This window comes from Buteo buteo, chromosome 2 (genome assembly GCF_964188355.1).
Source record: "Buteo buteo chromosome 2, bButBut1.hap1.1, whole genome shotgun sequence".
Lineage (NCBI taxonomy): Eukaryota > Metazoa > Chordata > Aves > Accipitriformes > Accipitridae > Buteo > Buteo buteo.
Window position 1 is genome coordinate 77,658,546 of NC_134172.1, and position 24,123 is coordinate 77,682,668.

The following is a 24,123-nucleotide window of genomic DNA, read 5'->3' on the forward strand; positions in this document are numbered from 1 at the left end:
GAAAAAGCATCCGATCAGACACACACTGGGAATGAATCCAATGAAAACTTACTGACCACAACATGACACCCAACAGGTTTTTAAGATGGATTAACAGGCTGGCCGCTGCATTTCAAACACAGGCTAATGCTTACCCTAGGAAATATATCCAGACCGTCTGCCCGAGGGCTAGAAGGAACCAGTAACATGGGAAAACAGAAAGGGATTCACACCTCCTGCTGGACCACAGCCCTGCTTGAGAGCAGGGAGATGGAGCACAGGGAGCTCCATCACTCCCACCAAAACCCCGCAAAGCTACGGGAATATCTAATGAACACGTCCGACTCCTCTACAAACTCAGAGATCTGGCTAGCCCCTAAAAAACACACCAGAAAGGGATGCGCGGCCCTGCCCGGGATGCAGCGCAGTGTGGAGTGGAAAATGAACGGCAACGTTTTGCATTTTAGCTTTTGGGGAAGCCTCCTCCTCAATGCCGCCAACCCCGAGAGTGACACGGGGGACGCGGTGCTTCCCCACATCCCGGAGGGCAGCGAGGCATGGCAGGGGACTCCGTCCCCATCTCCACGAAGCTCCAAATCCCGAGAAGCTGTGAATTCCCACAGCACTGCTCTAACCTGTGCTGTTTCAGGTGAAAAAAACTGCCTGGGTATGATGACGAGTTACCTCTCCTTAAAGCAAGCCAGACGGATGCTGCTAAAACACAGCGGTGCTTTATCAGCATCATCCGTCACGGCTCCGCCGTGATCTGCGTCAACAGATTGTGATGGATAAATGAAATGCAAGAAATGGGAAAATGCTCACTGAATCCTGATTTGGTTTTCCTCCTCTTAGAGAGAAAAAAAAAAAGGAAAGGAAAGAGGGACCCAGGGCAAATGCACCTGGGGAGAGTGCCACGCTGGTCAAGGGAGGGACAAAAGTTTGCTGAAAGGCAGAAGGATCATTAAAGACCGGCTAGAGCGGCAAGGAGAGCCTGAGTGGGCATGAGGAGCTGCACGCAGGGTGAAGGCGGCATTTACCTACAATCCAGGGCAGCTCGGGAGGGAGGTCTTCACACCTGGGCACGGCAACTGTCACAACACAATGCAACTAGCAGCAAACGTGGAGAAATAAAGGTGAAAAGAAGAGCGTGTGCACACACAGACACAAAAAAGAAAAAAAAACAAACAGGGAAATTAAAATCAAGTCAAAAAGAAATACAAAAAAAAACCAAAGCAAAAAAACTCCAAAAGAAAAAAGCATATACCAGCCCTTAAGAGCTGTGGAAATCAACTTTTTCAATGTAAAAGTAAATAAACAAAACTATATATCCAGAAAACAAAAAGAAATATGGAGACAGTGGCATCACGAGGAAGGCGGCAGAGGAGGAGGTACCTGTACATGGGGACGGTGACGGTGCGTTCGTAGTACTGCCAGGTGGAGTGCAGGTCTGTCCGGGACAGGTTGGTGGCATAAAATCTCCAAGCCGCCTGCGGAGGAGACACGGTGGGATTGTGGACCCAGGCATGGCCAGCACTACCCTCGGTAGTAGTATAAATAAACCTCAGCCAACACCGAGTCCTCCCTCTGTTTTCTGTGGGACACTTCTGACATTCTGCTTTTTGCTTGATTCGATAGATGACATATTTGGGGTGGGACCATGATATTCCTGACCACATGAGCCCAGCTAAAAATGCTGTGGGTACCAGGCACTCGCTGTCAGGTTGAGGCCAAGTATCAAATGGTTGTTGTTGCCCATTAGGGAGTTAAAAAATTAGGAGAGAGAGGAGCAGGGGGATGTAAAGTGACACTAATTTCAAATCTCCGAGACAAACACCAAGGCCAACCTTCTGTGCAGACATCTGTTATCATGAAGAAAATGCTCCCAATTGTAACTTTATATCAGTATAAATATTCTCTTTAGGGAAAAAAAAAAGTTTGGTGAAAACAGACTGTCCTAATGCATTTGTCTTGCTGTGCTGGGCTGGATTTTGTTCCTTTTCTCCCCCAGATTGCCTACCACATATGTTATTTTCCCATGGCTGATTTCCTGGCATTTATTCCCAGACATGACCAGTCACCAGCTGCTGTCTCACACCTTACACACACAGCCCCATTTTTCACCTGCCCATCTCCTCCCCAACTTCTAGAAGTCTATCAAGCCCCCCAAAATCAGGACGATGTAACCCCGAGGTTCCTTGGATGTGATCCTCACCTGAATCAGGCCCGCTGCTGGGTTTCGCCTCTTCTCAAAGTGTTTTTGTCGATGCTGCTCTTGAACCTTCAGAGCAAACCCCGAACCCAAGATGCCCTGGGCAAGAGAACAAAATTTTGCAGTTAGCAGGGCGTTAGCTAAGCTTTCACTTAAAAATTGCAGCCGACTTTCCTTCCAAAGGTTTATTCTGTCTCATTTTTTGCTTCAAACCTACAGAGGAAGGAAGGAGAAGCTTCCATCCAAGGCAGCCCTGGCAGACACACTCCCCGTGAAGGGGCAGCAGACTTTGCTGGCGCTCACTGGAATTGCTGCTTTTCCCAAACTACCTCCAGCCGGCTGATAAAATACAAAATAACCACACTGTGCTGGCATTCGGCAAATTATCCCCATAGGGGAAAATCAGATCCATGCAACGCACTCAAACGCACTGCGAAAAGGACAGGGCTAATTTGCTGAAATAGCATAATCACCCCTCAGAACAGCCTTTTGCAGGAAAAAAAACATTTTCACTTCAATAAACACTTGTGCAGTGCCAAATCTAGAGTTTCCATCCCGTTCGCTCAGAAGCATTGTGTCTGAGCCGTGGATATTCAGATAGGGGTGCCCTTCTTTGCCCCCCCCCCTTTTTTTTTTTGACTCAACAGCCACGGAGCAGCGGGGCGGTCTCTGGGTGCATCACGCCGCTGGACGTAGCTGTTGCGTTGCCACCAGCTCCAGGGGCCGGGGACAAAGGACAGAAAAGCTCAGCCTCCCCCCCATCCCAGCAAAAAAGCTGCAGCCCCCGCTTACGGCAGGAAGAGCGAAGAAGGAGACGCCGATGAGCGTGAACGTAGCTGCCAGCAGCCGCCCGTTCCAGGTCTGCGGGTACTTATCCCCGTAGCCGATGGTGGTGAGAGTAATCTGCAGGGAGGAGAACACCGCACGGCCCTGGGTCAGCCAGCCTAAAAATTAAAACACCACGGCCGAAACGCCCGCAACACCAGAGCGGGACACGGAGGGTCACCACGTGCCCTGAGTTGACCAAGTCGAGGTGAAGTTTGGGTACCCGGGATGAGCATCTCCGTGGGAGGCAGCGATGCCCTGACACCCAGGACACCGCTGCCGCCCTCCCTGCTCGGCACGCTGAGTTTTCACGCCAGTCGAGAGCGTTTTCGTGCCTTCGGCTGACACAGAGAGAGCTGCCATCTGGTGCAGAGGCTTGCGGCAGCTCGGAGCCTCCCCCGGGAGATGGGGTTGCGCCTTCGGCAGGGGAAGCGAACGGGCACGGTTCCCCCAAACTCCCTTTCGGCATCTCACGAAAGAAGGCAGGGCTGTTTGCATGCATACGGACCTGATGCTGTTTATTCCTAATCTTCCCAGCACTGCCTATTAGACAGTCTCCCTATTTAAAAAGAGCATATTAGCCCAACAGGATGAATTATGGCTGCTGTGTACAACCTAATTTAGGGATGCTTTTTCCCTTCCTCGGTATTACTGCAGTAGACCAAGAGAGTGCTGGCAAGCTGCTGTGTGCATTTTTGGGGAAGGAGCTGAGAGATTTGTTGGAGCCAAAGAATCCCCTGAACTCCAAACTGCAGGAAAAGACGCATTTTCCTACTTCAGTCCACGGACATCGCTAGTGGGAAATACTGGGTATCCCCTAAGGCTTCCGAGAGGATTTGGAGAGCCTGGGATTGCCAGGGCAAGGCAGGGAGAGATGGTCTGATGAGGAACATCTTCTTTGAGACTTCTGCTCAATGATCCCCAACGGTCCCGGTGACAAGTGGAAAGTCGTCCCCGTCCCACAGCCTCCGCAGACAGAGCTGACCCCAGGGACGGGACCTGACACCATGCTGATGTGGCTTTGGAAACCTCATGCGTTCAACTTGGAATAAAATCACTTTTACACAAATGGAAGTACGATCCCAAAGCGCTGTTTAATTGGGCCCACTAAAAGCCCTATCAATTAGATGCCATTTTGACAAAGCGGTTAGAAAATGCATCTACGTGGCTATTCCTTACTGAAACACAAAGTTGAAGCAATGCTCTCTCCATAATGACTGTAAAGTTGGTTTACAAATTTTTTGTAATTTATTTAGACAACTACAAGGATTGGATCCACTAAGATCAGACCAAGGGATGAGTTTCTGAGCCTGAAATTTGATTTATTTTGCCCATCTCTTAACAACCGTCTGTACTGGACCTGTGAGCTGGACAATGACAAAACCTGTTTATTTTAATAAAGCTCAGATTTTACTCAGAGCTTCTTAGTGGCAAAACAGCCTGGTGCACCTCCACGTCCTGAAATGGGGCAGGGGTGATCCTCTGCCAAAGGCTCACGCAGCCTGGGAAGCAGGAGGGATAAATCCACACATGGGTCTCCCTAGACTGAGCTCAAATCTGAGCTGTCACTTTTTCCTCATTGTTTATTTTCTAGTTATGTCAAATTGGGCTTTGTTTTTATTTTTCTGTCACAACCAAGGGGCTTGAAAAGCAATTTACTGCTTCTTTCCCTTTGTTGGAACAGAGGAGCTGCTTGATCAGCCGATTCCTCCCCAAGCCTGTTATTGGGATTTGATCAGATGTGGGATTTTCATTACATGCTTTGTAATCAAGGCCAAACCAGCACCACAGTGTCGGAGCAGAAGAACAATAACGCAAGAAGATTAGGACGTCATTAATTCTCTCTTTGTTAATCGGGTAATCCAATAATTCACATGCACATGCACACCCAGAGCAAACTAAAAGTATTGCCCTTTCCTCCTCTGTCAGCAAAGATGTGAAAGGGGAGTGCTTTCAGCCCTGAAGTCTCTCTGGTACTTAGACCCTATTAATTTTAGAAAATTTATTCCAGCGTGTTTAACAGCACGTTGCCCAAGTACGATTATAAATAATTAAAGGGCGGCAATACTTGTCAAAATGATGATCAAAGCACTCCGTAGCGTGGGGTCTTTATTTGACCTGCCTCTACTGTTGCGACAGAGCTAAATCCCGCAATTGAGAGCGCACGAGTTCCCAGTTTCCTTGCAGCTCCAGCTAATTCAAGAAATGTGATCCCCCAAAATTTTCTACGAGTTTTTTTTAAGAAAAAGGGCTAAATGGAGTAGCCTGAAACCATTTAATAAAAATGTTAACTAAGCACTCAGTAAGTCGATTCCTCACATAAGTGATAGAAGATGGAGAGTTAATGGACATTTTATTTTAATAACCAGCAGCTGTTCTATGAAAATTACTTACCAGACCCCACCAGAGTGCATCTGCGTATGTATCAAAGTGCTCATTTTCTCCTTTCTCGGCCAAGTATACCAGGAAAGAGGCCAGAATGAGGCACAGGAAGCCAATATACCAGGCAGTAATCAGCTCCTGCAAGATCATTAAGGGATAGAAGAGAATAATTGCAATTCTGGTCTGTATCTCCAAAAGCCGAGTTACTTGCTTCAGGTTAGATCTGAACTTTCCCTGCATTTGTTTAGGCTTTAGGGCTTCGGTTGGAGATCAGTAGTGCCACTTTTTGAGATGGGACCATGTACTGGTGGTGGCCCTGCAATGCACATGGGGTGATCCCTGTCCTGAGGACCCCATCATCTAAACACATACAGCAAATGGAGAAGGAAAGGGAGTGTTAATAGCTCCATTATTTCAAGATGTGGAACTGAGACTAAAAAAAATAAAATAATAATAAAGTATTTCCCCAGCTCACACAGGGAATTGGGGTTCAAACTGAAATGGGAAGCCCCAAATCCCTGGGGACTCAGCTTAGGGCAGGTCCCTTCCACTAACTGGGGAGGAGCTACAAAGCTGGGGTCTGGATACAAAATCCCTTGATTTCAGGGAAGTTTTAATTCAGAATTCACGGGAGTGATTGGCTTTGGATGAAGTTAATACAACAGTGGACAAGAGACCCATGAATTCCCTATGATTTTTACGTAGTTCTGGACAAGGTGGCTAAGCTTTTCAATGGAAAAAGTGCAGGAACCGGCAGAAAAATTTAAATCCATAATTCAGCAGCAGAAAACAAAAAAAATTATCAACAAACTCTTCCCAAACCAGAGAAAGGCCAAGGTGCCTTACACCAGGGAGCAGTTCTGCAACTGGTACATGATCTCATGTCAGGAGGAGGAACCTGGCACAAGAACCGTGTCTGCGAGAGGCTGCTGCTCGCAGGATGCGCTTTCAGAAACGCGTCCGCTTTGAAGCGTGCATCCCAGACAAAGAGCTCGCAGCAACACCTGTGCTTAACGAGGCTGCTGCCTAATTGCTAACTCTTGGAAATGAGCTGTGTCAGCGTGCAGGTGGTCACAATGTTCAAGATGTTCCCTGCAAGCATCCGAACATCCCTCGTTTCTCTCCTCTACTGGCTGGAGGGCTCCATCGGACCTTGTCTCTCTGGTTTTGCATTGCTCCCCATGTTACCCTACGGTGACTTTCCAATCTCCCCAAGCCTGGGAGGTGGTTGGGGTGGAGAACTGAGCCAAAGCAGTGTTTCTGGTAGGGGGAAAGTGAAGAGCAACTCAATGCCCTTGCTTGGGACTTGCTCACCTTACTGTGTGCATAGACCACGGAGCCCAGGAGCTTCCAGGTGCCTCCCCGTCGGTCCATGCGGATCATGCGCAGGATCTGCAGGAACCTCAAACTCCTGAGTGCTGAGGTGGCAAAGACGTTCCCTTGGGACCCCGCCGCCAGCACAGCGATGGACGCGATCAGCACCATGATGTCTGCACGAACAGAGGGCATTGAAAGCTGAAGAAATGCTGCTGAACCGTTCCTAAATGGGATGGCACTCCTACCGCCGCTGGCAGCAGAAGGCTGTGCGCGAAAGGGAACTTGTATCAGTCGTATCTTGCGTGGAAGGATGCAGCATAAATCTTAACCTGGATGAAGGGAGCCACTACACGCCTTATGGAAACATCCTAGTATCCTTCTCCAGAGTCATCCTTCCTATAGAAAACGTGTCAAATACTGCAAAGCCTGAATTCTGATATGGTTCAGTGTTAACCCTGCTAAACTGGATTAAATCCTTGCAAAATGCATGCCCTTTTTTAATCAGCTGCCTGTTGCACAGTGCTGTCCAGAGGTGTGAATTCCCCCTTCTAAATTAGGAATGAAAACCCAGAGCTCCACCATAGCAATCCTACAGTGCTCACGGACAAAGAAAGGCCAAGAAAAAACAGCCTTGCTCTATATATCCCAAATCTGAGGATCCTGAAAACCTCCCTCTTCCCTGGTTTTCTATGCAAATTTTATAGGATTGCTTTTCTGTGGAATAAGCTAAAATCCTGCATATGACCATTGCCAGCTCCTGGACATTTGAAAGCAGGCTCTACAGCGAATGGCACGGCCTCTCTGCCCACTCCTTACCCCGCTAAAAATAACTGTAGCGCACAGATGGCCCCTTTCACGAGAGGACTGCCGAGTACTTTACAAACAAGAATTAATTAAGTCTCGTAACTCCCTTGTGAGGCAGCTCATCAGCACCAGGAAAGGCAAAGTGAGACACAGAGAGTTTCAATGAGTCGCGAGCAATTCGGTGTCAAGGTTGGACGCAGGATCGCAGGATCCCAGCTCCTCGCTCAGCTTCTCCTGGCTAAATCCCCATTCTGCGGCTGTGGGCAGCTGTCAGCGATGCCAGGGGTACCCAGGGCAACGGGACGGCTCCCAGGTCTGCAGAAAACACGGCCGGCCTCGTGCAGAACGAGGAAAACGACAGCCGTGGATTTAGGACTTTTGCCTTTGCTCTTTCCCTTCTCAAGGTGACCATGAAGCAGCTGAGGATCAACCCTCAAAATGCACGCAAGAAACCGGAGCATCGTGCAAGCAAGCGCTTGCAATAGCCACTTTGGTTTGGGAAATCCCAAGCAGGGAGGCAGGTCTTACCGATGACGCAGAAAGGTTTGCGGGCAAATTTTAACCTTCCCCTCCAGCCCCGGTACCGGCAGCAGCAGCCGGCTGCCCAGATCCTCACAAAGTATTCGACCCCAAACACCACGATGGTGACGATTTCCTGCAAGGGAGACAACGCCATTAGTCGAGAAAGAAGCGTAATGGAGAGCACGCTCCAGAATCAAATACAAACCCATAACCGAGACTCCGTGCACCTCAGAAAATATATCAGAGCTGTCTGCACCAGGGCTGTTAATGGAGAACCCAGGCTTGAAAGACTGTCAGATCTCTGCTGTTGTGTTTTCCTGCACCCTCCCCCTGGGGTGGTGAGATGTACTTGCACATCGTAGCCCATGAACTAGAGTTTTACACCTTCTCGTATTGTGTTTGTGTCCCCTGTCACAGGACTGAAGAGTACCTGCTTATCTCCCCACCATCAGTCTCCAGGACTTGGCTGAGCAGCTCAGGGGAAGACCAGAGATGGGAATCACTGGCTACTCCATCCTAGGACTCTTCACAGGGGATCTGAGCTTTTTCCCCAGGAATTGGGACTGGGTTGTCTCTGTGTGCTGGGCTATCTCGTGCAGAGGCAGCGGAGATCCTCTACCCCTCGATGCCAAGGGAACACACCGATGCTGCGCATCGCCGCTCTTCCCATCGCCACCCAAACACCCTGCGCACGCTCCCTTCCCTCCGATTTCTTTACTAGCGGCACTTGCCTCAGCTTTCTCACGTATCGACCCTGACAAAGCCCTAATTAGTCTGCAGCGCCTTTTGATGTCGATGTAAGGCAGGGACCGGGGAAGAGGAAAAAAGAGAAAAGGAAAGGAGACGGGTGAATCCGGCAGCCCCGCGACGTGGCGGTGCGTGCAGGATCTCTGCTGGCTCTTGATGGCAGAAGCCACACTGTCAGTGCGAGGGATGCCGGGCTATTTAGGGAACAAAACTCTGCAGCTCGATGACAGATCAAATAGTTGCAGGGATATTATAGTGTGGGAGAGGAGGCAGCTACGCGGGCTGCTCCCCACGCAGAGCATCCGCAGCTTTACATCTTGGGAGCTGTTGGACATCAAACTGCTTTTCTGTTGGGATCGGTCTTGCTACTGCGTTTTGCAATTGAAGATAAATGCAGAAAAAAAGGAAAAAGTTTAGAAAGAAGGTTTTTACAAGATCATTAAAGAGATTTTTTTTTTATTCCTGATACAAATTTCTCCTTTTCATATTTTTCCTACTTCTTACTTGCAGGTCCCAGTGGTCCCTTTCTCACAAGCCAAAGTTTAAATTCTTGCCCCAGTTAGAAACCCCCAAGCTCAGCTTTTTTGTGTGTTTTTTACTTTGTTTTGATGCCTCACTGATGACTTCATTTGCAATCCCCCCACTTACCAGGATGTAAAGGGCCCCTTCTGAGCTGTTCTGGTACTCATCAATGGTTGAAAAGACAGACAGCACCAGGCAGGAGAAAACTAGTAGAAAACTATGTAACACAAAAATAAAAAATAAAAAGAGAGAGAGAGAACGTCAGTCTTCGGAGCAGGAATTTTTTACACTTCAAACTAGTCCAGAGAGCATTTTTGGACATATTTCTCTAGGAGTATTTACTGTGCTGCTGCTACAACACCACGTAAAAAGGGAAAGTAAAGTCCCTGGTTTGATTAACTGGAAGGTTTATGTGTGGATGGACCCACTGGACTGTTCCCAGTTTGCCCAGTGCCAATCCAATTCACCCCCGAGAGCTGGTGGCTCGGCTCACCTCTGACATTATTTCCCCAAGGAACTGTCAGCTCTTACTGCAACATGCTTTCAACAAGCACGCAAACAAGGAAAATGTATTAATGTGATAACAGGTGACCAGGCTGGCTGATGAGCAGGAGCGCGGGCTGAACACAAACCCAGAGAAAACTCCACCGATGTTCTGCTTCTGCATCTGCACCCACAGAAGCTTACACAGGAGTGGCCCTCCATTTCCCATCCTTGCCAGGGTAGGACTTTTTTGGGTGGGTTTAATGTTCCTTTACTAGGCAGGGGCTCCGGATTAACTCCTTACTGCCTGGAAAGGCTGGTGACTTTTTAGATTTGTTTTAGATTTTGCCCTGCAGGGACACCGAGCCCCCTCCTGCTGGGAGCTGCGAGAGGACACCCAGCTTTGGTATCAGCTCTCTCAGTCTCTTCTATTTACCGTGAAATAGGGGAGATTCTCAAAACCCCCTTAGAGTGCACGTCCAGGTCTCACTGATGTCTACTTCCACAGGCTGTCCCAAAAGCAGCCTCAGAAGTGCCACACCATCCCGTCATTCACGGGCTGTTCCCATCAAAACTGCCCGCTCTGTGCTTTTCGTAAACACTGCGTGTACTAGTGCAAATCTAAAGGCACAAAATGAATGACAGGAGCTCGACTCTGTTCTGACCCTCGACGCCTGAGTCTGCAGCTACAGAGGTGTCCTGGCATCTGCTCACGGCTGGAGGTTTCCACCAGCCCGCAATGCCCACTGCTTGCTCAAACAAAAGGAGGGAAATTAATTTACTGAAGATCAATTTACTGATACGATAAAGTAGGCCAGCGCAAGGAGAAACTAAAAGTTGCATACTTTAAAAGCATTAAATAATTCATCTGTCTGGCTTTGTCTCACATTCCTACAAAGTGCATTTTGAATACTTATAAGGTATGGTTCAGCTGGTAGGTGCTGTTCCTTTTTGCTGTATAAAGCAAAGGAGTTTCACACCACTGGGTCATGTTTGTGGCTTTTAAAGGACCATTAATGTCACAGTAACAAGTAAAAATAGGGGGATCTGCAGTATTTATTTGAACCACAGGCTGAAGCGTCCCTGCCTGCTGGAGGTAAAGGACCTTCAGAGCCATCTCAGCGAAGGCTGAGCTTTGTCAGCAACAAGATGAATTCGGCGCAGACCAGATAAGGACAATTGCCTGATTCCTCACTGCAAATTTCCTCTTCTCACAACAGGTCTGATACACAGAGACTTGAAACAACCTCAGGAGAGTAAGAAAATATCCCTTGCAAACCCACTCATGATGTCCCTTAATGTCTTCCCTGGGTGTCACTTAAAATGTTTTTTCTCCCCAAACTGGTCTTTTCAAACCCTTGCCATAAACAAACCTACCACAACCTGCCCTGCAGCCAAATGGTCTCCATCCATCCCTACATCCTCCAGGTTGCTTGGTCCACCTGGAGCTGGAGACGGGACCCCACTGGTGCCCACCCCGTGGCAGGGGGGAGCAGAGCCCTGCACTGCTGGAGGGAAGGAGCTGCAACTGGGTCAGGCAGCCCTGCTCCCAGGGTGGCCCAGATTTTGCTGCAAACTTCTGCGCTGGAGCGAGAAACAAATGAATAATCAATGAAAGAAGAAAGAGAAGAAGAAAACAAAACAAGATAAAGCGATCGGGGGGAGGAAAGAAAACCCTACATTTTCTGATCAAAGCAGTAGAATGTGGGTTGTATTTTTGTAACCCAACGTCACAGTAAAATGCCTGAGGAGGTGCTGAAAGCAAAGCACCAATATCAACACAGGCTTGCACACCGTGTTTGCTAAAGCGACCACTTCAGACGGATCCAGGATGAAGCCACGCTCAAACGATGAGTCCTGGCAGGGACAAACACCACAAGAAAGAAGATTTCTGTACGTGAAGTTTGTCACTAGACGTATATTGACGGGGCAGAAAAGTGAAAGGAACAGAAATCGCATTATCACTTCGCATCCCAAGGGTGGATCGTGCAAGCAGCAGTTATGTGGGGAGAGCTGGGGCAGCTCTGGGCGCTGGGTGCTGCTTCTTCCCTTCCCCAGCACATCGCCGCAGCCTCGTCCCCAGCCTCTCCATTCCCCTCATCTCCCCAAGGCCAGCTCGGTGCCGCTGTAATTTCGGCTTTGTGCTCCTCAGGGCTCTCATCGCCGGGGAGACCTGATGCAGAATCACACTTGCAGGGCCAGCATTAATTACAGCACTGCCGAGCATGGGAGGCAACGGGGAAGGTGCCAGCTTCTTCAATGAAGCATGGGAGCTCCATGGCCAAATCACACATGGACCAAAATCTCCCCTTGTCTCAGTCCCGATGGGGACGTTCAGCCACCGCGTAAGGAACGGTCCTGCCAGTAAGGGATGCAGGCACTGGCTCATCACAGGGTGAGGTGCACAAGCATCCCAAAATAGCTCCACGGTGATGCACGGCTGCTCTGTTTCACCCTGTGGTCCACGAACCTTTGGGAAGCTGTACAAAGAGACAAAGAGAATGAAACCTTTCTGCGAGGAAACTGAATTCAGGGGGCTGGGGTCTGTATGGCTCCTGGGAGGCTTTGAAGAATCTGCAGACCCCCTACAGCTGCGGGGGGGTGAAGAAGAAAGCTGAGAGGTATGTCCACACTGAGAGAGTGTGTGTCCTCTGAGCTCCCACAGAGGGAGGGCAGTGGGGAACAGGAAGGCTGACTCTGCTTTAATTTCACCTAATCTACCCAGACAGCACAGGAAAGAGATCCAGATAATAATGGATAGCTAGGGAAAGAGAAACAGGCCAATAAATAGCGTAGAGGTTGGGATGAATCTAATTTTTAAAGCTACGTATCTAATCAAAGCAAATTATGTCTGCAGCCTGACTCTGGGTAATGTTAATGTGCAATAAGGAACATTAATTATGTCCCATCTAATGATTTTTACATTAAAGATGCCAATTCTGCTTAGAGCTCTGGAGAAGACAATATCCTCCTCCAGAGCGAACGGGAGCTGGGTCCTACATGATCTATGGCTGGAGCCGGCACCCAGCCTCCCCCAAACCTGGGCCAGGATGCAAAAGGCAGCGTGTGATTTTGGACCACTGCCTCCTCTGGAGAGCGATGGCGTGGAGAAAGCTGGCTCAGCCTCCTGGAGCCACTGGAGAAGGACACCTCATGTCACCTCATCTTGTCACCCGTCACCCTTTCCTACAGGCACCCAGCACCTTCTGCTGCTCCAGCATCCCCCACGCCTGTTGCTTAGACCTTTAAGCTCAGCCAAGGCTCAGCTGTGCAAATCTGACTGCTGCTAATACTAATAAATCCAAAGTCCTCCAAAGTCTGGCTTTACATCCGAAGGTTATGTTGACTTAAAACACCCGTGCAAGCTTCTTACTACAATTTATAAATCCCAGCACAAAATCTGCATATCCAGATTTCTTATCCACCGTGCTTCAGGTTAGCAATAGAAAAAGAAATGACTGAAGTCCCCCCCCCCAAAAGAAACCAACAACAAAATCCAAACCCCAAACCCCCCCCAAACTTAAAATGACTTGAAACAGGAAAGATTGTCCTTTCCTTTTCTTCTTTTTCTCAGTAAAAGCGTTTGACGGAATCATCATAAAGCTTTTCAGGTTAATCATCTAATTTGCCTTCCAAAAGAAACCCCCTTGGAATCTACACGCCCATTTACATAAGAAATTTAAAAGACCTTTAAATTTATTCCTGAAATACTTGTATTCAAATAGCATTCGCTGACATGCAAAAACATTGGGCTTCCTCTAATGGAGCACCAATAATTAGCAACTGGATTCCTGGATGTGACAAAGATGGATAGAACACAAGGAGGTCGCACAAGCTTGTAACAAGCCACTGTGCTTGTTACGCGCTTTCCTGGCTTTCCCAGGAATTGGGAAAGGGAATTAATGATTTGTTTAATTAGAAGGAGCAAAGCTGGAAAGGAAGGAGTATTTTACTACAGGCATTTGAGAGCTGCATGATGGAAAACAACTTAAAACATTTAAAACACTTAAAAATTACTTTGGGGATGTAAACAAGGCATTGATAATTGTGCTAAAATAAAAGCAAAATGCTTACGGGCAATCCATCTGTAACCCCAGCAATACATTTGCTGTGGTCTCTGTAAAACGCTGGTGTTCAAGTACCTAAAACTTCAATGTAAATCAAAGACCATGAAAACACAGCAATGACAATAAACCAAGGTGAAAGTACATCCATACCAAGAGAAACAGAGATTGTCAAATGCCTTTTAACACTCACAGAGCCTCATGATCAGAATGGGAGAATTTACAGCTCAATTTAAATCTCCAGTGAATCAGAAGCAAAACTCTGATAATGCCGTGACTTTTCCAGGGGTAAAGACATCGTCGTATTGCACCTAGCCTTAGCCAGAAGCATCTATCATCTTTATTCATGTAAGCAATCCTGCTGTGATTTGCAACGCTGCTGTTCATTTACAAAGCTAAACATGAGCCTAAATGCCTCACTCCAGGTTTCCACATCCCTCAGTCTCAGCCAAAATCATCTCCCAAGGCAAATTCTGTCACTAGCGGACCTGAAAATAGAAGCAGGGAGTCCTGCTTTTCGGTCCTGTGCCTTAATAAATACTCTCCTTTCCAAAAATAGCTCCTGATAGTGTCTCATTCCCAGCAGGTTCGGCCATGCCCAGCCCCGTCCTCTCACCTAAGCCCAGCAGAGATTTTGCTCCTCAGAGGAGCCTGGAGGCTCCCCGGCCACCCACGTGGGTAGAAAACATTGCTTTTGGGCAACACCCAGGCTGGCTCCGAGGCAGGGATTCTCATGGTTATATAAAGTTTTTAATAAATCTTTAGCAAAGGCCTCTCTGGGACAACGGTAATAGCTCCCGTGCCTTCTCGGCGCACTGAGACGATGGCTGAACAGCCCTGATAAGAAGCACCCTGTTCGTACAAAGCCATAAAGTGTACTAAGGACGGTGGTGTAAATGGAGCAAGGGAGCGCCAGAGGTGGTGGTACGTACAACAAGGCTGCCTTAAATGGTGTTCCGAGAGGTGGGAATTAATCGGGCTACAAAGAAGCACATCTTAGAGACCCCAATCCATGTTCTAGAGGTGGCACTGGGATGGGAAGGAAAAGAAGAGGATTTACTTTCCTCACCAGCCCTATTGCACCACCACCACCTGCAAGCCCCCAGGTCCTGCCCCCCGGCTCCTGTGCGTGGATGCAGCAAACCTGCTCTCCTTGCTGCGCGACAGCAACGTAACAAAAAACAGGAGGTGATTTTCCAGCAGATCGGGTTTTCTGGGGTCTTCCCCGGACACGCGGGAACGCTGCTGGCTGAGCACAGCGTCCTGCTTCTGTGCTTAAGCTCCTTTGCAGCTATTGAAATATGGGATTTACATCCCAGGGAAGCCTGTGTCAGGGGGTGACATTCCCTTTACATCAGGGTTTTGGGGAAGGTAGCTTTCTGCTACATTATGGGCATTCACAAATCCATCACAGCAAACTAAGGAAAAAAGAATAGCTGGTCACAGCTTTACTGTATAAGCATGGTAAAGTGGCACAACCAAGTCACAAAAATCCTCCTCTTCCCCTGCCTGCCTTCTATTTAGGCAGAGCATTTCTCAGTTAGAAAAAAAGAGCAAGATATGGGTTCACATAGATTTTTTTTCTCCTTCAACATCCAACACTTTTGCAATCAGTTCCCACTCCAAGAGCTCCTCCAGCCTTTCCCTCTTGCTTATAACAGAGTGAGGGAGCAGAAACGGCATCATCTGCCCTGAGTGCCCAGAACCAGAGTCCTGACCTGAACCCATGGACTCCAGGAATTTGAACAGAAATGGGTTTTGCATGACATATCTTGTCCCTAGCCTTGCAAAGGATTATGTATCTCCACACTTACAAGCAAAAGCGAGCTTAAGAGCTTTTCTGGATTGAAGCCTCAAAGAACAAAAGCCGTCTGGAAATGACAGGGAATGGAGATCAAGATCTTAACATTTACAGCAGGAAAAGGGGTTAAATTTAAGGAATCGGTTGGGTTTTTTACAGGCTGGCTCTAATCATTTAACTTACTCAGAATAAAAGCCTTATTAATAATAATCACTGCATACCAAGTTCTAGCTCAGATGTTCCTCTTTGTCCTCATCTAACATGAATCACTGGGAAATGCTTGTCTGCGTATTCTCCTCGCCCTGCGCACGCAGCCTCAGAGGAGCCAGATGTCTGGAGGAAAACCCACAGTTTTAATCAAGCCCATGCACCTGCCAGAAGAGTCTGTCTCTGCTGCGATTCAGCACTGCCGGGCTGAGGTTTTCTTTTAAAAACTTGGTGGGGAAAAATATATTCATGCAGCTGCAGGAACGGTTCACGGGAGAGAATCCTAAAGACCACAGTGCAATTACGGTGCATTGGGAGGTAAATTAAGAGTATAAAATATTGGACATTTAAGTAATTCTTAAAACGCCTGCGCAGGCATTTACTCAGAGCACATTTATTGATTTTAATGTGAGGGAAAGTTGCTGTCTCATGCAATACCGGTATTATTCAGATTGAAATCCAAGCACTGCCTCTGTTCCATCCCACAGGGTATTCCCCCAAAAGAGCCTCTGCTTCCTCCCTACCTCTGAGAAAAGATTACTCGTGTACAGGAATACAAGCCTTCCTAATCTAACCTTTATCTGTACATGAAGATCAAGTTATTTCTGCTTCTTAAGGGCAAAGCCCTGCTTTTCTGCAACACCTCAAGAAAAATAAATTAATTAAATTTAAGAAGGCGAGGGCATGCAGGAGTAAAAAATCCTCTTGCTGAGGTCAAGCTCCTTTGACTGACCTGGGCAAATCACTCAGCTCGACTTAACTGAGCTCTAAAACCAGGTTAAAAGCAATATGTCCCTGTAAAATGTAATGCTGCTTCTCATCTAAACATTCCTTGAGGGAATGGGATATACAAAAATAGGCTCCGGTCTAATTGCAGATAGGAAGATTGTCTCAAAATGTGCAGGACTGGTTCCCGCTGCAGACAGGAATAGTAGCCGGTTTTTCAAAGGTCTGTCCCAGAATCAGCTGCTCAGCTGGAGCCCGAGGTTTCCTGCCCGCAAAGGACAAGCTCTGTCTCCCTGAGCTCCTTCAGCTTCGTTCTCCCGTCTCTGACTTTGCACTAGTTTTACGGCCCCGAGAATTACAGCACCTCAAAAACGAGCATCCTCGCCCAGAGCATCCGCGGGGAGCTGCCGACACAGAGGGTCAGCACCTCTCAGCAGCCGCGTGAACCGTCTCGGACCCACGGCAGGCAACTAAATGGCTCAAAAGCCTTGTGTTGACTTTAAAAAAATCTCGCTTTCCCCATGCCTCAGCCCCCAGTTTATGCTTCTGTAAAGGCAGGGCCCCAGAGCTGTGCTCTTGGGCTCCCTCCAAGCTAACAGCAAAGGGGGGCCAAGATTTCGGCGGGTGTCGAAGGCACAAGGGTGCCCCAGCCACTTCCCAGGGTCCGTCTCCAGTTTTTTGCCTCAACAATTAGAAGACAAGAACGTGGCTTCTGGGAGCCAGAGGCTAAGGGATAACACAAAAGCATAAAACACAAGCACTACGAAAGTGCTGCTAATTTCATTTGCTCATCAGTTTGTTTAATTAACTGAGTCTTGGGGAAAAGCAAGAAGTATTTGCAAACTGCCCGTATAATATGTCTTAGAGTTGGTAATTTCACCATCTGTTTAATTTTACTTCTCTACTCCCAGCTAGTGATTAGGAAGGAGCTCAGAGCCAAGAAGCAGGAGAGCTGGTTCACAGCCTTTTGATTTTAGTCCCCAGAAGACGATGACCCCCAAGCTGGGTAAAAAAAAATGTACCCAGGAGAATCACAGGAGTGCTGCAATCAGCAGGACCACGCTCCCCCTCTGCAACACTCCCCCTCACACCAGTGCAAATCAGGAATAACCCCCCAAAAACCAAGGGGGCTGCACTGCCAAGAGAGAGGGTCTGGCTCACCCAGGTCCAGACCCTGCAATGCCCAAGGGATACCCACGTTTGGCACGCAGAAAAATGCAGGATTAGGTCCAACGACAAGAAATAAAAGACCAGTGGCCAGTTCTGGAGCTCTGCATCCCTTCCCCACATCAGCAGGGCAGCATGCTCCTCCACGGCAAAGGTGGCAGAATACGGCCCTGATGCTTTTCATGTCCATGAAGCCGCTCCTGTCAGGATGGGAACGTTTCTGCTGGAAGTAACGCCTCGGCCATGCGGACAGGCAGGCCCAGAGGAGCTGCTCGGGGTGAAGGGATGCAAAACAAACCCAGATCTCCCGAGACCTCAGGCTTAAAAAGGCAGCTCTCTTTAGCCCTAAAAGATTGCTGGAACAGCCAGTTATGCCGCAGGGAGGGGAGAGCATCACAACAGCTGCCAGTCAAGCTCCATTTAACTTTGCCACTCATATAACTATTTTGGGTCTTCTAGGAGCTGCGACTCTGAATTGAAAAGTCCTTTTCCACCAATCTCCCCTCTAAAGCAGTAAAGTTTCCCTGAGCTGTAGCCAGATTCACCCCAGCCGTGCTGCTCCCTAAGAGCAACGGGGAGATCCTCCCGCCGCCACCCACGTCGGTGTCTCCTTTGGTCACGGCAGAGAACGGCCAGCTCGTGACACGAGCCCCGATGGGAGCGGGGCAGCCCCACCTGCACAGACAGCACCGGGTCTGCCAGGGCGCAGCCTCTCCTTGCACCCGATTAATTAATCCCCAGCGCCAACGGGCAATTAATCACTTCTCTTATCTCTTGCTTCTTCTCTGGTGTAACGCGAATGCAGCAAGCGGGCAGCCAGGTGTGGATGGGAAAGCAGCCCTGAGTGCTGGGGGGAGTGGGGGGGCAGCCCCCATCATCAAGAGCCTTTTGCAAAGGGAGAGGCTGCCCGGAGAGCTAAACACCCCAGAGAGGACGGGAAAGCCATGATCCTGCTGGAAGAAATAAAGGTAACCTCAGTTAAAAGGGAGCCTCATTTTTTAAAGCCTTTCAGGCTGGGCAGCTTTGGCGGGGGGGGGCTCCTTGCAATCAGGGCTGAGAGCCAGTGTGTGCAGACCAGGGCTTTTTGGCTCACCTGGAGACTTGCAAAGAAGGTGGCATTGCCTCATCCATAGCTCCCCAAAAACCTCCATCGGTGGAAGAGGGGAAGAACGATGCACATGTCCCCGTCCCCCCCAGCAGTCCCTGCAGTGCAGCAGTCGGCAGGTCAGCACGACCCTTTAGTTTCATTTAAGGCCACCCTACCCAGCCGGTTCCCAAGCCCCGTGCCTGGTCCTCGCTGCTGCTGCTCACAGCTACGAACCGGCTGGACACGGGCAGCTGGGAACCAGTCCCAGTCCCAGCACCACTCGGGTGGGGGAATGACCCTCTCCAGCCATTCTGGTCCCTAAGGCAATGAGGCTCGTGCAGTTGTCCTGTCTGGCTGCCTCACTGTCTCTACCTAATATTTAGACCTGCTGGCCCATTTTCATCACGTTTGCCAAAGAATGGAGAGCCGGCGATGGGCAGCAAGGAGAAGAGCACCCTGGTTTTGCCCCTCAGAAGAGGCTGCCACGGAAGCTTAGCGGGGCCAGCACACACCAGCGAGCCCGAGAGAGCCACGAGCTCGCAGAAACCAGTTCCCCCAAGCTTGCCCGCTTAGCAAATGACAGGTTTGTTCCCTCTCCTTATTTCCCTGTGCCAGTAAACACAACAATAAATAGCAAGCTGCAGGAGGCAGATGATTGTGTGGTGAAAGGTGGAAAACATCTAAAAATGATTTAAAGCAGGGAGGAGAATAGGAAAAAGAGGGCTGCAGATTATATTCTCCGAGGAGGAGGAGCTGTTCGGCTGGTGAAAGGCAGCAGAAGCTGGCAAGGTTTTCCTGCCCACCCTGCAGCTCCTTGCTCAGGGCGACGCTCAGGTCCTCTGTGCAGGTCCCTCTCTGCAAATGTCCCCAGACCCAGTCCCGACATGGGACCCCACCAGTTCCAGCCCCAGGATGGGAGCAAGGCCAGCGCTGCAGGGGCTGGACCCACGGTCTTTTTAAAGCTCATAAGTAACAGGGACACAGGGCATGGACACATTAAAGCTGAAGAGAGAATTATCTAGCTGCCATTTCAACGCGCCGGTAAATCAAAGTCGATGGAAGCCATATGCTCTGCTGGGAAGCATCCATCTCGTTGCCAGGGAAACATCCTTCCCATTTAAAATGGCAGGCAAAGGCTTGCAAAAAACCTGCTTTTAACCCCCTTTTCTCAGGCACGATCCAAGTCCCCCGGCAGCTCCCCCAGCCCTGCGGCATCGTGCCGTACTGCTGCCTGGGAGAGCTGTCGCAGCTTAACTCAGGAGTGGGAGAAGGGAACGGTGCCTCTCCCATGGGATCCAGAGGAAATCGGACCCAGCCTGACAGCAGGGAGACCCTGCTTCCAATTTCCAGCTCACTCTCAAGCCAGTTTCCATGGTTTATTCCCTGGGAAAAACAGGGGATCACCTGCCTGGGTCATATCAAGCAGCTCCGCTCAGGGATGCTGCAGGTGCATGGTATGGACAGTGCCTGGCCAGGCACAGATGTGCCCAGCTGTGGGGCAAGGCACTTTTACAGCAAGGGAATAATCAACAGCAGGACCATGGCCTGGGTTACCGCTGCTCAAATCCAGTCTCTTGCAAAGCAGCAGGTACCACCCGGTTTCTTACAAGTAGCGAGCAAGAATCTGACCTTGGAAATTACGGCAATCTGCAGCCAGGGCTTCAGGCTCACAGAAATAACGATAAACCCATCACGGAGCTCAGCAGCTGGCTGGAGTCTGCAGCTGGCCCCGGGTCTCCTTCTCTGCATCTGTACCTTCTTGTTACTCCCTCTAAGCCGAAGGTATAGTCATTGCTCAGAAACGTAGCCAGGTTGGTTTGCTGGGGTCTCTGCCAGCTGATGGAGGAGACAACAATGGGGGTGTGGGAAGGGGCATCCCCAGAGCACAGTCTGTAATCCAGCATTGTGGAAATCACGGCAGCAAATGCCCTCCAGCCTATTAATGCTAATGAATTTGCATGTGATTTTGTTTTAGACAGAAGATACAGACCAGTGACCACATGTGTCCTGGGGCAGAAAACTGGACATCGTCTTGCAAAGATGTTACTTCTCTATATTTACTTCCAATCTCAGCCTCTCATGACTTTTTTTTTGCCTTTTTTTAAAACTCTTCTCATTTATTGTAAATCCCACAAGCAGATGAAGCCAACTGTTAAAGTACAGAAATGCAGTATTTTCTATTCTGATAAGTAGCTCTGCTCTAACAACCTTTATAATGGAGATCAGAGACAATATTTAATAATTCAAACCTAGGAAGGCCTGACGGGACAATGATACATGCTGAAGTCTCCTTGTCTGTATGGGAAATGATTATTCCTGTTGGAGGAGGGAGAGGCTAGGGTTCCAGCACGGGGAGCAGGGATGCTGGATTATGCCGCAGGCATCCCATGTCACTGAATTCCTCCGTACCTCGGCTCCCAAACTGGAAAACGGGCATAACGATTCCCCCCCAGCACACAGGGGGACAGCTGAGGTTAAGCCCACGCATAGCTCAAGGCATGCCCATGGCCCTCAGCAATGAATAAGTCCTTCTAGAGTAGAATAAAGCCTGGCACAAAAACACTGCAAAGCACACCAGTAACCAAGGCTCGCATGGACCAGAGCCAACAACAGCATCTTAAATGACAGCACAAAGCCACCCGGGAGCACACAGGAGCAACGTCCTCCAGCACACGACACCAGGGCATGCCCAGCGCCGCAGCCAAGGTGTTAGTCCTCCCCCGTATGACACCTCAAGGCGGTTGCTACAGTCCTAAATCCCTTTTCTTGGCTGCTAACCTGGCTCTTAACCCAGGTGGCAGCAGCCGGTGCAAAGCCGGCGAGTCGACGCCGCAGCACGAATTCTCCGTCAGGGCATCCTGCTCCTGCCAGAGCTAGGAAGGAGTCACCTTCACTCGTGGCATCGGAGCAAGATCTCCCCGGCGACTCATCAGCCGGCTCCGAGATATGCTCGGGCTGTCTGGGAATTATGTCACCAGGCACTGTAAATATCAAATGGCCCTTTTATGATCCTGAGCGCTCCTTCCTACCTCCTTCTTGGCTCGGAGCCTCGCGAGTGGTCTGTACTGTACGTCGAGGACACCGACAGTGATAAAAAGCAATGAATGGATAATAGCCAGGTAGTATTTTGAGTCACAGCATCATCAGCCTGCTGCTAAACCAAAGGAGGAGCAGCTCTCCATCCTGGTTGTGTAACTCAGGCTCACAGGACGTTCCCCGTAATTACAGGGCCTTTCCCTGCAGTCCCATGGGGGCCGTATGCTGCATTCATGAAAGGATGCTCAGAATTTAGCTTCTTCTCTAGCACATTTTTTTCAGTCTTCCCTAGAAACAGCAAAGAGCAAGAAGAAGTGTGTGTGTGTGGGGGAGCTTAATTAATCTTAATTTCTGCTGTGCTTTTAGCAAAGGAAAAATAAGTAAGCTGCCCCATCAGATCTGTGCGACCTTCCTGGGCTGCTCTAACAGCCCCTGTGTTTCCTGGGTGGGGTGTACATCCCACCCGCCCACTGCAGCCGGCAGGGAATGCCATCTCAGGGTCAGGCTTGGCTCCGGCTCTTCATCCCGACTCACATCCCACAGGGATATGGCTGCAGGGTAGATGGGCCTCCCCAGCCACAGATGGGGGCTGGCAATCCATTAACTTAATGAATTTCTCTGGGATTTTTAATAGCCATCTGCTCCCATGTGGAGAAGGGCCAAAAGAGCAAGGCTAGGTAGGACTGGAACTCGTTTTGGAAGTTCAGCCCTTTTCTCTGCAGGGAGCTGGAGCTTGGGCAGGTGCTCTCCACCGAGCACACACCCACAGCAGGCTTATTTGCTCTGCAGAGTGTTTGCAAAAAGGGGAGGAAAATGGCAAATTTGATGGAGGTGCTCCCCAGATGCCCAAGTTCTTGCATAGGGGTGGATGAAGCCCAGGCGACATCAAGCCCTGTGCTACTAGCAGGTCTCCCAGACGTGGCTGTTCCAAAGCACGGGGTGGAGACCTGAAGTTGGGATAGGTCTCGCCTACTTGTAGATGTCTACATCTCTATCTCCTGGTAGAAACAGTGGGACAGAGACAACTTTAGAGTCCCATTCACTTGTCTTATTCAGGCACTTTCATCACCTTTCCCTATACTCAACCTCAATTCGCTTTCCCCATACTAAGGCAGGTTAATCCAACGCCAACTTAAAACCAAGTTTCAGACCTACATGATATTATTTTTCCTGGGCTCAGATGTGAGATCTACTGATTCACAGACTAAGCCTCAGCAGCTTGATCTGTGCCATTTAGACTCAAGATGCTCCCGTCACCCACAAACATGCATCAGGGGGAGTGAGGGCTCAGGCCCTGGAGGGGCAGCTCAGAGGTGGTTTCAAATTATATCTGATTTCTGTTGCAGAAAAGAAAAACAGCAGCAGCAGCAAAAGGTCAACGCAGAAATTCTTCCTACTGCTCATTAGCTGGTATGATAAGAGAGAAGCCGCTAAATAAGAATAGCATTAAAAACATCTACATGTTAAAGGGAAAACATGGAAAAGAAGAAAAGTTCAGTGCAAAATTCCATGACTGCATGTCACGCTTGACAAATTACAGAGAAAGAGCTCAGGAAATTCTCCTTTTCTCTAAGTCTTTTTCCTTCCTTACAGGAATAGCCATAACTAAGAAAAAGCCAACCACAGTGATGTGCATCCAGTAGCCACAAGGACCAAACCACAAGGTCATATTAACAAAGTCTCTTTAGTGCTGATACGGATTAAATGCATCAGTCCCTCAGGCTGTGGAGACAGAGCCCCCATGAAGTGCCAGCAATTTAGTTCAAGACATAATGACATGAGGACTTGTCCCTCTGGCTCAGGGTGATGCTTAATTGGGTGTAAAGTCAGCTTTTGGATGAACATTGCCATCAGCACGCTGGCTTCTTTGCAGCTCCCCAGAGAGCTGTTACGTGAGGGGCTCTCCCTGCACCCCCAAACTCGCATGCAGCGAGGCAGCTCTCTGCAAGGCCACCAAGCAAGCATGGGATGTCTCTGACAAGGGCCATCCCAGGAGAAATGACCCAGTGAAATTCCTCCAAACCTGGAAGATCCTGCACTGGCAACGTCTTAGAGGAGCCCATCTGCGTTTGCCCATGGCACCTCCAGTCCCTGCTCTGATACCAACGAAGAATTACAGCCACTCAAATAGCTCATCTCTCCTAAATAAGAAAAATCCCACCAACCGAAAACCCAACAGCATCAGCAAATCAACCTCAGGGGAGAAAAGAAGGTACAAATCACATTTTCCCCTTGATCATGAGCC

General features: G+C 49.2%; 1 protein-coding gene across 8 annotated transcripts in view; it reads right to left on the reverse strand.

Moving 5' to 3' along the window:
- Positions 1-24,123, reverse strand: part of KCNQ2 (potassium voltage-gated channel subfamily Q member 2) — a 67,667-nt gene that overhangs the window by 33,473 nt on the left and 10,071 nt on the right. For all 8 annotated transcript variants that reach the window (XM_075022601.1, XM_075022599.1, XM_075022602.1 and 5 more), the window contains exons 2-8: positions 9,434-9,524; positions 8,045-8,171; positions 6,710-6,885; positions 5,408-5,533; positions 2,981-3,091; positions 2,192-2,287; positions 1,372-1,466 (exon numbers count right to left, since the gene is read on the reverse strand). In XM_075022601.1, coding sequence (XP_074878702.1) covers positions 1,372-1,466; positions 2,192-2,287; positions 2,981-3,091; positions 5,408-5,533; positions 6,710-6,885; positions 8,045-8,171; positions 9,434-9,524 — 822 coding nt within the window. The remainder of the gene's footprint in view (positions 1-1,371; positions 1,467-2,191; positions 2,288-2,980; positions 3,092-5,407; positions 5,534-6,709; positions 6,886-8,044; positions 8,172-9,433; positions 9,525-24,123) is intronic.